The sequence below is a fragment of the Bombus impatiens genome, unplaced genomic scaffold, assembly GCF_000188095.3.
Source record: "Bombus impatiens unplaced genomic scaffold, BIMP_2.2 scf_0930, whole genome shotgun sequence".
Classification (NCBI taxonomy): Eukaryota; Metazoa; Arthropoda; class Insecta; order Hymenoptera; family Apidae; genus Bombus; species Bombus impatiens.
This window is the reverse complement of record NT_177349.1, coordinates 1129934-1143817: the sequence shown is the minus strand read 5'-3', so window position 1 is coordinate 1143817 and position 13884 is coordinate 1129934. Positions and strand designations below refer to the sequence as shown.

At 35.9% G+C, this 13884-nt stretch overlaps 1 protein-coding gene across 11 annotated transcripts in view; it reads right to left on the bottom strand.

The window, feature by feature from the left end:
• Positions 1-13884, bottom strand: part of LOC100742198 (papilin) — a 163921-nt gene that overhangs the window by 29832 nt on the left and 120205 nt on the right. For all 11 annotated transcript variants that reach the window (XM_033323387.1, XM_033323386.1, XM_033323394.1 and 8 more), the window contains exons 4-10: positions 12933-12993; positions 3068-3150; positions 1609-1759; positions 1137-1260; positions 934-1014; positions 654-826; positions 147-282 (exon numbers count right to left, since the gene is read on the bottom strand). In XM_033323387.1, the coding sequence (XP_033179278.1) occupies positions 147-282; positions 654-826; positions 934-1014; positions 1137-1260; positions 1609-1759; positions 3068-3150; positions 12933-12993 (809 nt within the window). The remainder of the gene's footprint in view (positions 1-146; positions 283-653; positions 827-933; positions 1015-1136; positions 1261-1608; positions 1760-3067; positions 3151-12932; positions 12994-13884) is intronic.

Here is a 13884-nt window from a genome sequence, read left to right as displayed (position 1 = left end):
ACGCTGAGTATCCGTCCGTTCGTAAATTACTCTATCAAATTTAGAACCGATGGAAACGCGTTCGGTACGCTAGCCGGACGGGCTATCCGGTTATTGATTACATTCACCGTGTATTTAGGTAACGGTATTAATTTTGGAAATATTACCTCCGCCACAAGTCGCACTGCAGCTGGAAAATTCATCGGTTATCCATGTGTAGCTATCCGCATCATTTTGCTGCGAGATTCTCTTCGGTACGCTATACTCGTAATGCACGCCGACATTGTGGTCTTGATACAAAAGCTGTCGAAATCAATTCGGCAAATTATTCTTTCTCTTATCCGATATAATGTAGTATACCCATCTACTTATTCGATTGATCATTTCTTAACAGTATTTTACATCGATTATTATATTATTATATTACATCTACTATTATTATATTGCATCGATTATTTTTAGTACAAAAGAAATTATGCTCGATGAAACATTGTAGTCGTATTTCATCAAATTAGCTTCATAAACCAAAAGTGGAAAGAGAAATAAAAAAAATTATGGACAAGGCTCCATTTCACTATTTAGCGATTTCACTTATTTTATTGGGAAGAATTTGCACTTTCTTTTTAACTGGATGACGTTGTAATTTGCTATTTAAGAGCGATGCAGCCACTCACCACCACGTAAATTGGTTCACTCGTCGGCCCTAAGGCGGTAATGGTATCGGGTGCCGAGAAACCTTGCGGATCTCTCGAATAATGGAATATGGTCCCGGCAAATTTTAAGCTTCGTGGAAAATCTATCCTCCAGTTTCCATTTAGATAATAATTGCCTGAAGTGTTTCTAATAGCTGCCGGTATAAAATGTATTAAAACATCAACAACGACAGGAGTTTCATCAACGCCTTATTGGATAATCATAAATGGTAATCACTTATAATTAAGATATTTCACTTACCTAGATAATTGTTCGACGGTTTGATTTCTTTTATTATCACGTTTGTTGCAGCCTGCGGGATTAGTATAATATCGATGTATCCTAAAGAAAATTTAATAAAACTGGTAATCTTACGATAAAGTTTGTTTCAGTATGTTGAATCGTGTTTCATTTACCAATCGTATCGTACAACAATATTAAAAATATAAAATTTCTCAGCTTACCCACTTGAAGATCGTCGGTATCGAATAAACCGGAAACGGTGTTACAGTTGGACCCATCACCACCGCATTCCCTGCATGCATCCTCCTTCACGTCGCTTCCAAGCATCATGTCACATCCGACGTGCTGACAATCAAACAGAAATTACGTGCCGGTACAGTAATGTTCCTCGCTAAAATTCCAATGGAGTTGTTTTGCCTAAATTCAAATGCTCCCCAACAACAAACCCATTCTACAACATTCAGTATTTAGAACTCAGCGTAACCTGAACCTGACAGAAATAGTACTTAAATAGATACAGCGAGAGTAAACGAGAAATATTATTTCTCTTTCTTGTTCTCGCTAAATCTACTCTTTTTTATGAGCTTTCGTCGTTCATTCGATTGTCTCCCACAGACAAAACAACTCGACGTGCACGAACGGAAACGAATTCGCGTTGGTCCCGCTGCAGTGAATCGAGGATCGTTAACTCACCATGCATTTGCCTCCGACACAGACGTCGTTCTTCTCGATCTCGCATGGCGTCCCGTCGATCACCATCTGTTTGTGCCTGTAGAAGAAACGCTCGCCGCGCGGCATGCAATTCAATTCGCACTTGTTCGGCCCGCCGGTGTACGGAATCCAACTGCGAACGATTTTGCGCGATTAGTCTCGCCGTGGGCCGTTTTATGGCGCGGAAATCTGGCGATCGTCATCGATCTTCTCGATAACTAGCTGTTCTCCTTTCTGAAGGTGCTAGCAGTTTTTTGAGTCACGATTAGGTAGGCTGAGTTTTTACTTCTTTTGTTTTATTTTTATTTTATTTCATTTTTTAAAGATCTTCGTCTATCGACCAAAAATGTGTGTGTAGAATCTTAAAATTAAAAGATAATAGAGAATCAATTTTAAGTCATGATTCTCTTTCTCGATCACTTTTTATCGTGTTTGGAATAAATATAAACACATGACATCAGCGATCAATCTCGTTTCAAAGTATTATTGTTTAAGAAGATCGGTCACCTTCAACTGTTTAAATGGATCTATATACATATTTATTGCGTCTGCTTTCTTGGCCGCTGTAAAATTAATATGAGTCGTATAACTCGTAACAAAAAACGTGCAGCGGCTCTGTAATGAATACTGACGTTAAGTGCAAAACAAGGCTATATAGTTCTACTAGGTCAATTCTAAATTCGTATTCTAAATTGAGCACTATAATGGAGGTTCGAATTTATTACTATTTTCGTACTCGATGAGAGATCTGAAACTTTTGATAAAATAAATGAAGATTTCACAGGAGAAGAACATGATAAGTATATTTTCGTTGAGTTTCGAATTTTAAGACTTCTTTATAACTAAACTTGTTATTAAGATAGGCAATATTCCAATATTATAACGACATTTAGCTTCAAAACTAAATAAAAGAACAATTTTAAGAACATAGAATTCACTAGTAAAGTATTGAATTTTAAAAGTACTTCCTTGTGTAAGATAGAAAATTGATTTATCGTGTTCTCTTTCCCCATAGCCTTGAAATATAATAGGATTATGGATTGTAGAAACCAAAAATTGAAACCCACAAAAAACAGAAAAAAATGAAAACATGTTACAATAAAAACATTTCAATAGATACTGTCAAAATATTTCTCTATCAAGAAAAAGTGCTTTTTTACAAACAGTTCGGGGTTTCAGCATGTATGTAGCGTGACGTGAAATTCGAGCGTGAAACCTCGCATTGAACACGAATTTAAACGAGCATGGATTTCAACTTCGGACGACCATTAGATTTTGTCGGAGATTCGCAAAAAGTCCGCGACCTTTTCTTGCCGAAAATGACGTCGACAATAAATCACTTTCGCCGTGTATCCAGAAACTTCATCGGGATTCCACGACTATTTTGAGCGAATGCACTGACAAAATGGATCACAGGCAACTCGCGGTTTGCGATACTCACTCATAGTGAATTCCTTCGAACGGAACGTTGTTGAATTCGGCGCACTGCTCTGCTCGGAAGTCCTTCGGTTCACCGGGACATTCCTGAATAAAGAAACAAAGAACACTGCATTAATAAGTTGCGCGAAATTCCTTCCTAAACGTGCGAATTATTTTGATTTACTCAGAAACTTTAAACGAATAATTTATAAGTAAACAAGGAATTAAATGCACATTCGTATTATTATTGTTGAGAATGGAGGAAAGATATACTAGTATATAATTTTGTTGGTCTTATGACTTTAATGTCATTTAGTGATTAGAAAACTTAGGTGTATTTAAGTATGACATAGTTGAAAAAAAAAATGCATTCGATCTAGAAATATAAGCATTTCAGCAATAGATGACAGATCCATGAAGTTTTGTGAAAAGATTAATCAAAAACCTTTTTCGTATACGAAGTGGAATAATCAATATTTTTGATGTAAACATTTTTCGAGAGAACTGCACATTCAAATTAAATAAAAAAGTTTTGGTAATATGTGAATGGTTAACAAGGTAATGGATTCTAAAATTGCTCTCATATGAAAAACGACATTTTACGCTCTTCAATTGCATTTATTAAAAAGAAAGATGAAAAAAAACCCGTGCCAAAAATGATTCATCGAATGGCCATTCATTGCTGCATCATTCACAAATATAATTTGCTAAATCCCCACATCTGAAACCTGTACTCTAGATTTAGTCACCCTCTTGTTTTCGTCATATACCGTGACCAGGCACGTTTTCTAATCTTCGTCGTTGCTATACGCACACGCACATTTCTTCGCGAAGGGTCCGCCCCCGTTGGGTTACAATATTTATTTCCATGTTTCGCAAGATCGTGTGGGGCAAGCTGCAATTTTATTATTTCGTAGGCAACAAAGCAGAAAAAGAAAAGCACATGAACGCACGTTACTCGTAATCGTAACTGTGAGCTTTTCGTGTGTTTCCACATCAAGATTTTTTCCTATTCGCCTCAGATTCTCTCGCGATCCAATAATTTATCGTCAATTTCCATGTTCCAGTTTTAAGTTCGGATTTATGTTTCTCACAGACGTCGTTATTTCGTGCGAAAGAAGCAACAACAAGAAGTAAATAATAACCTGTTAATGATAAATATCAAGGCTAATAAGTTTTGGAATGATGTATATGTATTTCAAAGCAAGAGGTACATATACAGGGTGGTTGGTAACTGGTGGTACAAGCGGAAAGTGGGTGATTCTACGCGAAAAAAGAAGTCGAAAACATAGAATAAAAATTCTTTTTTTAATTTTTTTTTTAATTTTTCCATCGAGACAACGATCTACAGTGAGATCCGTTATAACGTACCGCGCGCGTACCGAGCGAAAATTCAAAGTCGATTTTCTCGAAAACAAAGCCTCAAACGAAAAATTTTTATTCCATATTTTCGACTTCTTTTTTCGCGTAGAATCATCCCCTTTCCGCTTGTACCACCAGTTACCAACCACCCTGTATAATCTAACATTGCAACTTTCTTAATTTAGTCACGTTTCTACCATTAATATCGCATACAGAGTAAAACACATTAAGTTAGTAAATATCCACATTGAGTTTTCATATCTAATAAATAAATATCATTTCATCTATCCATTTAACAAGTTCAACAAAGAACCCTTATAAAACCACAAAAAATCCTTGAAAAACCTCTATTTCTGGTCTTCAAACTGCGCAAAATCCAATCTCAAACAAATCTCAAATCAACCTGCAAAACATCCACACGTGTCCCCTATAGAATCTCCCGTATCAATCAAATGCAACCACCAAATCAATAATATCGCACACCCCAAAATTCCCCTTAGAACGATCCAACCATGATATTCCGCTACATTATTTTCCACCAACAACTGGTCACAAAAATTAGATGGTCCCAATCATACATGGGGAAACATTGTGAGTCAACAGAAGAGCTACAGAAAAGTTGGCCTGTTCAGGTAATGTCGATAAATCGAGCGAGGTGAAACGGGCAAAAAGATATCCCGGAGGGACTGGTACAGCACGCACGAGGATACGTCGGCTAGGATTTATGACGGGAGATTTCTTGCGGAGACACGGGACCCCGTGGAAAGGGGTGGGGCCATTGGGTGAAATCGGGCCTCTTGGTGACCGCAAAAGAAAAAGGATCCTGATCGCGAAACCCGCGATCCCGAAACGATGTCAAAGGTTCTGTGACCCTGGTGATTTATGGCGAACCGCTTTGCCGTGGCGGTCCTGCGATTGACCTTGAACGCTTGGTAGGGAATCGATTCACGGGGCACCGTTTAAGAGTCGGAGGAACCTGCACGAATCTCGTGGAAAGTCTGCAAGATGCATGACTCGTGATCAGAGACTTCGCCTCTTTTCAGGATTGCAATTATTGTTTCAAAATTGTGGTTAACTTCTGTAGTGTGGTATCAAAAAGAACTGATCGCAGATGTTGGTTTATTTATTATTGGGTTTGAAAGCTACGAGTTAAGTTTGATTTGATCTTATTTAAAAATAAGCATATGTACATTCTTCATACAGAAAAAGAATTCATCACCCAAGTTTCATGATTATGGAAATGAAACAATAATTTTATAGTAAAATGAAACGAAGTTATTCCAATTGCTGAGGTAGTACTAATGGAGTAGTTTTTTAAATAAATGGGATGCTCTGTAGGTATTATTAGAATGGACAGAAATGGAATAAAATTCTTCAGTTGTGAAACCAATGAAATTATTAATGAATAATGATATGAGAGATAAAATATGAACAATGAACATAATGTAACGAAACGTAATGAATTAGCAATAAAGGCCGTGAAAGAGAATTTAGAAGTACGTCTTTGGTACAGTCCTACTACTGAATGATTCAATTTTATGTTCTCTTTTCCGTGTGATTTATGGACATAGGGGTATTAAAGCATACGATTGCTCTATCATTTTGCCAGCACCGTGGTCGTAATTCTCAAAAGAATCGCAATATCTCACGTTTGGGATACGAGTATGCGGAACGTCTGTTTGTTTCGATCTTTTATATGCCACTTGTCTTTAGCAGGTGTCGTCCATCCCGTCAAACGTCAAACATGCTTCAGCATAAAAGAAAGAGGAAAAATATGCAATGCATGTTTACTTAGTTTCAAAGAATGTTTTCCTCAAAGAATATAGAATAAACATCCAATATTAATGTAGAATGCTTATAAATCGACTATACTCACGAATGTATAATTAGATCTAGAGTTGCCAGACAAGAAATATATAGTTCTAAAGAAAGATCTGTTACATTTTCCATGTCGTCATTTCGAAGTGTCAGACGTAAAGAAGAGGAATTTATTCGATCTCATGTTCAAATAGCTCAAGTGGCGAAGCAATCGACTGACGAGTGGGAGACCTCCATCAAAATCCAAGTGTAGTTCGATTCATCGACTTTTATACATACTTTATCTACTTTCACACGTCTCTTGAAAATTTTTAAATCAAATAAAATATTAGGTATCGTAGGAAGTTCCGTTATTTTCTTTAAGTCATTTAATTGATAATAGTAATATCTCCCATAAAATTACCAAACTATCACCTTTCTACGATTCACAATCTACAAACTCAAAAAATAATTATTACATGTAAAAAGTCCTACCTAAGTCCTAAATCTTTTAAAAAATGGAGGAAGAAACTAGTAATTTCCATTGCTGTATTAATCTTAATAATTTTATATCTTACCCTACAATTATTCTCCTATCTAATTCCAGCAGTAAACTAGAGAAGTTGGCGAGAATTCAGTGGAAACAGTTTCATAAATACAGGATCGAATATTCCCGAAATTACGAGGACTCGCAATTAAAGGTTTGCCTCGTTAAAGGAATCCATCTTCTTCAGCCTCTTTTCCGTTCCTTCGTTTATTTCTCGTTCTGGTCTGGCTTTCATCCACCGAAGTCTCCCGGGAGTTTCCGCCGTTCAATAATCTCTGTTTAGCCGGCAGGCATTGTTACTAATTACGAAATGTTTCGCGGTGCTGGGACAAAGGGGCGAGAACAATGAGCGGTGTTCTGGGAGGGAATTTTTGCAACGGCGAGCAATTCGCGGCGAGAAATGGATTGCCCCTGATATCGTAAGTGGCCTGGCGTTCGTTCAATTCCCTTGGAATGTATCGCAGCCGTGGGACGTCTCTTTGCCGGGGAACTAGATTACCCGCCGAATGATTTTAGCAGAATGCACAATGGGACGTTAGGTAAGTATTAAAATTTAACGAGATTAATTAGTGTTCAGGGGATTTTTTCTTGTTCTGAATGTGAGGAAAATAAAGTAAAATTGAAATAGAATCGAAGGCAAAAATAGAAAATTTTTCATTCCGTTACTATCTTTTAACTGTTCGATTCAACTTTCTTGTCTTTTCTGAAAAAGATAATAATTTTGAAAGAATAGAGCGAAATACGATGAATCAAGGGACTTTTATATACTTTTTCAAAAATTAGAAAATCTTTTGCAGTGAGAACACAATTGAAGAATGCAAAATTTCAAATCTTTATAATGAAATTTAATTTATAATTTACTTATGAAAATTAGTCTCGAAAAAAATTCTTGTAACACACCAAAGATAAGAGATAAAGATAAAAGCGACACTTCTCGCGTCAATTTTCAACAGCTTTCTCCAAGCACGGAATAAACGTAATTAAATGATGCTTGAATGTTAATTATCATTAATTCACTTATTGTTATGTTATATCTAAAATGTGACGACAATAGAAAAAGTAAAACGATATTTGTCATAGAATATCATTAAAAAAATGTATAATCATATTTAATGCGGATGAACATTTATAAAGATTTGAAGTTGATTATCATGGGGCAAGCTGAATCAGCGATCAATATCCATAGGCCGAGGACGCATAACAGCGACGCAGCTTGCGGCTCGTTTCATTTAGCACGTCACTTTAACGAAGTTAATACTTCGCGAGTCCATGCTGTATAATGCCCAGCCGTTCATAAATTTTAGCATCTCCGACAGCGCACTGCTGCGTTATCGGGTGGTTGGGTCATATTGTTGCTCTCGAGGATCATTAAAGAGCCTTTAAGCCACGCAAGATTTTCGACGATCCTCCTTCTATCAACTAATGTGATTTTACGTCCACAGTTTGATCTATCGTATTATAATATGTATCCTTTCATATTGTTGAATTATCATGTTTTGGAACTCATATCCTAATTAAACAAATACTTTTATATTATATCTTCTTGTTCTCATTCTTGCAATGTTTTATTTTCTGCATCTATTATCTAAATAGTTCAAAAGTTAATCTTCAAACTTGATTTGTATTCAATCAATCGCGAAAGTCTTCTAGAAAATTTCACCGTGAAGTTAGTACGTTCTATATGAAGGAGACAAATTAAAAGCTATTTTAAATACAAAATATTATGCAAAAAGCATTAGTTCAAAATAATAAGGATAAACAAATACAAAAAAAAGAGTTTCCCTTTTTGTTTCTGCTTAAATATCTTTGTGAAATAACACATCTTGCTATAAAATATTCATTTCCATATGCTGTTGTATTATAAAATACAGAAATATGTTATAGATATGTATTATGATATGCATGTATGATATATAATATCATATATGTAACATCTATTGAAACATATCTACGTATAATATTTTAATTGCGGAAACATCAAAAAGATATCCCAGAAACTACTCCATTGAAAAAAAGAAATTTATGAATCTTTGAATTTTTAAGATTTTAAAGAAATTCTCTGTACTTCTACGGAGACCATTATATTCCCGGAAGAAGCGCGATTATGAGGACGTGCTTAATGCTGCATAGAAGTTCGAGTTAAATCCATCTAGCAGAAAAGTAATTCGAAGCATCATAAGTTTGGCGATGTGGTGGAAATAATTTTTATAGCGGGTACGTGACTTTCAGAAATACATTTTCACTAGTGATCTTCTCCATCTAGAAAGAAACGGTCGAGGGTTGGAGCAAGTGGTTCTGTTTCCGAAGTAGTTTCTTGTGTCTTGGTAGGCCGTGATCGAGGGTTCGTGATTCGGGAAAATGAAATTAAAGCTGTGGGATCGGTGGCTCGATTGGCGTGGCGGGCGCTCGTGAAAATTGATGCGACGACGTAGATTCAATTACCGGCAGGAACAGCGAGGGAAAATCCCGTGGACCGTGTGTGACGGGGAAATTAATTTTTAACACGAAAGGGAAACCTCGTACGAGAACTCTCGTACAATTTCTCAAAAGTTTGTTTCAACTCGATTCGATACGAACAAAAATTGGCTTCGTTGCTTCTATCGTACGGCCACTTGAAGTATTAACAATACGTTTCGACACTTAAAAGTTTTTGTTGTTTCTGTTTCATGGTTTGAGTAAGAAGTAGGTAGTGTTCGCTACGGAATCGAATAAAAAATTAAATAACACACAAGTCTAAGAAAAAGTTTGCTTGTACTTCAACCCAATTTTAATCGAATGAATGAATTCATTCAGTAATTGAAAAGGTTTTCAAACCTACTGGTATGTGGCCTCAAGGAATTAAATAAAAATCCATTTTAACATTTTCTCCTCCTTGGCAAATCTTGCTATTTCTCTAAAGAAATGGAACTCTAATAAATAAACAATTACTAAAAAATCCACTTTTAGAATTACTTCTCCTGAATAAATCTGCTCTTTTCAAAGGAGAAATCAATAAAATTATTAAAAATCTACCTCTCAAATTCTTCCTCCCCAAAAATACTATCTCTGAACAGAAAAGTATTCTGCCCGCTGAATTACTAAAAATTCACCTTTAACATTCTACCTCCCCAACAAATCCCTTTTAAAGAAAAAGGAGAACTCCAAAAGAAGTTTACCAAACTCCGAGCCTCTCTACCACTCCGTTTTCCTCGAAGACGACTATGTACGGTCTCCATGTGTGTTTACGATTGCCACGAGCGAGATCGTACGGTTTTAACCTGGCCAACCTTCCTGAATACACCCCCGAGTGCCCTCGACTCAAGATTTAGTGTTGGCTCGTGGGAGGGCGATCTTAACCGTGGCTATAAACTTTTAATCCCTGCTCGCGGCTTCGAAACGGGTCAACGCGTCCATCAACCAACGGATGTACTGCGAAACGATCGTCGTGGCTGCTGCAAACGCTACCTGGGCCAGAGATTTTACGGCGTCCCGGTGACCTCGTGAGCTTACAATCATCGGCTGGAATACAGCGGCATGCAACGTTTCAGGGACCGGCTCTGCTTGTCGCCGATTATTAACCCTTCGTTTCGCCTAGTTATTGATCGATAATTCTCTCTCGTTCATTTTCGTCGTGGGTTGATTGGAATCGACCGTGTCTTTGGCAGAACGTGATTGTTTAAGTGTTTAGAATCGTGCGTTATTTTATATCGTTTGAAGTATTTATTTCGCAACGAATGACTGTGCTTTTAAATTTTGGGATATAGTTTCTGACGTAATTGAGTGATAGAAAAGTAGAGGGTAGTTTCAATCGCCGGACGAAAATTGTCAAACTAAACCAACGAATTTTATTTTTCAAGTAAATTTAGTTACCAGATAGAGGTAAAAAGTTTTTCAACCGACTCTTTGCTTTATCAATATAAAATCAAATATCAAATCAAATTGAAATTCGGGTCCTGCTGAGCGAGGATTGAGAAAGTAATTGTTTTAACCCTTTCAGTACCAATTGTTTTTCAAACTGACGAAGTTCTCAATTTTGTAATATCACACTATAAAATAGTGAATATTCTGCTTATAAAACTGAGTAAAAAGTAGAATTTGGATAATTAAACAACATAATTTTACGTACCACTCCAAACAAGTTTTCTCATGTTAGTGGTTCAAACTGTTCGTTTTTCCATGTCAAGAAGTTAGTAAGAAGAATAAATACCAAAGAGCTATCTCTTAGAAGTAGCTAAAACATACGAGTGGAGAATGCAATATCCCATTGTAATACTCCAGGATTAAAGTCGTAAAGCGCGTTCGTGACCTGAATACATATTTGCACTCTTTGCAAAAATTCTGAACAAATAATACAGAGATTATTTTCGAAAAGAAAGCTTCGGATTTATTTGATCATTTCTATCACTTTTCACCTCCAAATACATATTCATAGATCGCAATAATACAATTTTTCTTGACCCATAAATATGTTTGTACAATAAGGACACATCTAAATTTATAAAGTCAAACAAGTTAAAATTACGCTTAGTAAACGAAAACAACGTTTCTCTTCTTTGAAAAATAGCATTCATAGATAGATTTTCAAGCAGAACCCGCGGCTCCATCCCTCGAATCGCGACTGTTGGTGCGGATTAATGGATCGCCAGACCAATTTGTCAAAATGGGGCGAATCGGACAGAAAGAAATGGTGATTAACAGTATCGCTTTGATTAAGTGGTTTTAAATGAAAGTTGAACGGGCAATGCCACGTGTACGGAGAGTCAAAGCGACGAGAATGATAGCCGGATCGATCCAGGTTAAACGGTGGAACGAGACGCGTGATAAAGGGACAAAAGTTCTTTCGAACAAGCCACACGTGAAACGTCGATCGTCGATGGGAGATCTGTCGTCGGGTTCAAAGTTCAGCCAGTCTGCGGCTGACATTTAACGAACTGAATTAAATAATGGTATAAATCATTTTATTAAAGACCGTCGAACCGATCCGCGAGAAATTGACCGACATATCTAAAGGTTAGGGACATGCACCAGGCAACGTATATTTACTCATAGCAAAGCCGTTCGTTTGATGAGAGATCTGCTTTAAACGCGAATAGCTGAGAGAAATTTAGCTGACGAATTTCTACTACACCATACATTACGAAATTTTAGGAGAGAAGAGTAAGGGTGAAAAATGATTTGTTTGAATTGAAAAGTTCTTCTTTAATAAAATGATGTAAGGTGAATGAGATAAAATATTATTGTGTGATCAATTTTTATATTATTTCTTATATTATTTAGAAAATCTTTCACTATAGCAAGTTTATTATGCAAATTTATTTTTGTAATATTTGTACGATATAATATGCACACAGATTTATATGCACACATATCGAATATGAACTGTGCTGTATTTTACACGAATTAGTTTTCTGGTTCATAATTGTCAATTATGTAAACAAATTATTAATGTAAATTTATATAATACTGAAGTCGACTTCGCATGAAAATTGTTTATTAGTTTTATTCCACATAGCATGCATAATGAAAATGCAATCAGTTGTGGATATGTTAAATCATATATCTATGTATAGTTGCATAAAAAACTTGTTATTATCATCATTACTATAGAACTATCATTATATAATCTTCTTGTTAAACTCATGTGTAGGAGAAGCATAATTTCTTACGTGCCGGTAGAGATTCAATAATAACAGAGTAGAATGTATTAAGAAACTGTTTAGCCAAAGTGAAAATATCGGGCAATTCTAGATAATGGAGAACGATACTCATTGGTCATGCAGATGCAAGTAATTGAAGCATGTGACACGCGTCGCGGCCTCGTTACTGTTTGATAGATTGTCCAGAGAACTGACCTATTACAATAATAGATCACATAGATTTTCTCTAACTACATGACTATTAATGATGTATAACTACGGGTTTGATTTGTTTATCTTATGCTATTCTTTATGTCTGATATAAAAATAAAGAGAAAATTGTTCCAATCAAATTAACGTGGATGTTATCGAATAATGTTTATTATTAAATGATTGCTAAATGATTACCAAATAATACTTGAAATACTTAAAAAATTGATTTGATTTACGCAACTATATTTGGATTTTTTATTATATTATTGTGCTAAAACTTTATTGATATTTTACATATCGATATTTTGAGTAGAATAAATGTAATAACATCGCGTTTTATAGATCACACTCACCTGGATATTGCAAGAGAAAAATCGCCTCGACGCACCACTGCACCTGTTGTAGCCATTGTCACTGCAACGATAAGACATCTTTATAGCGTTCAATAAGCCTTTTCACAACAGAATATAGGATCAAATAATCAATAAGATTGATACTCCCGATATTTATCTTAGATTTAACTTTAAAATGATTCCACATTTATTGTTCTTAACAAGACGCAAAAGAAAATTTAAAAAAATCCAAAATCACAATTAATCTCATAGTTATCACAAATTTATTGTGACCAAATTAAATTTTAAAAAATTCGCGATTTCACAAAATTACAATTTCATCCACAAAGCATGATTAATTCCATAATTCGATAATTTTATGATCAATTCTGCTCGTACCAAAATTTAATAAATAACACAAACAGGCGAATATTTGTAGCGTGTTACACTGATCCGTTCGATTCCAAAGCGTAGATCCAACGATCCCGAAAAAATGGCGGCTCGTATCTCTAATCGGAAATTCACAGTCCGTTAAATCTTGCGTCGGTCGTACCTCCTCGTTAATGAGCTTCTTTCGAGGAAACTCGAAGGAAAAGTGGAGCGACGAATTTTTTTCGCACCGTAAACCGCCAACGTTCTCCACCTCGACACGCCGGGAAAAAAATGCGATTCGCTGGCTTGGTTTCTAAATAATTCGCGCGCAATCCTTTCGGGGAAATTGCTCTCCCTCGCCTTACACGGCTTCCATTCGAATGAAATTTTCATGCGGAAATCAGGCGGAAGGAATCTAACGTATGAGTTTAATGCACTTGTAAAGCGGTGCTGAATTACCGCCCTGGATTAGTTGAACTACTCGCTAGAATTTTTTAAGTAAATATATACTTAGTACGAAGTTTTGAAGTTTGTTTCAGATACTTATTCCTGACTACTTTTTACTTTTAGATCATAAAGCAAATCTTTATAGTACAAATGA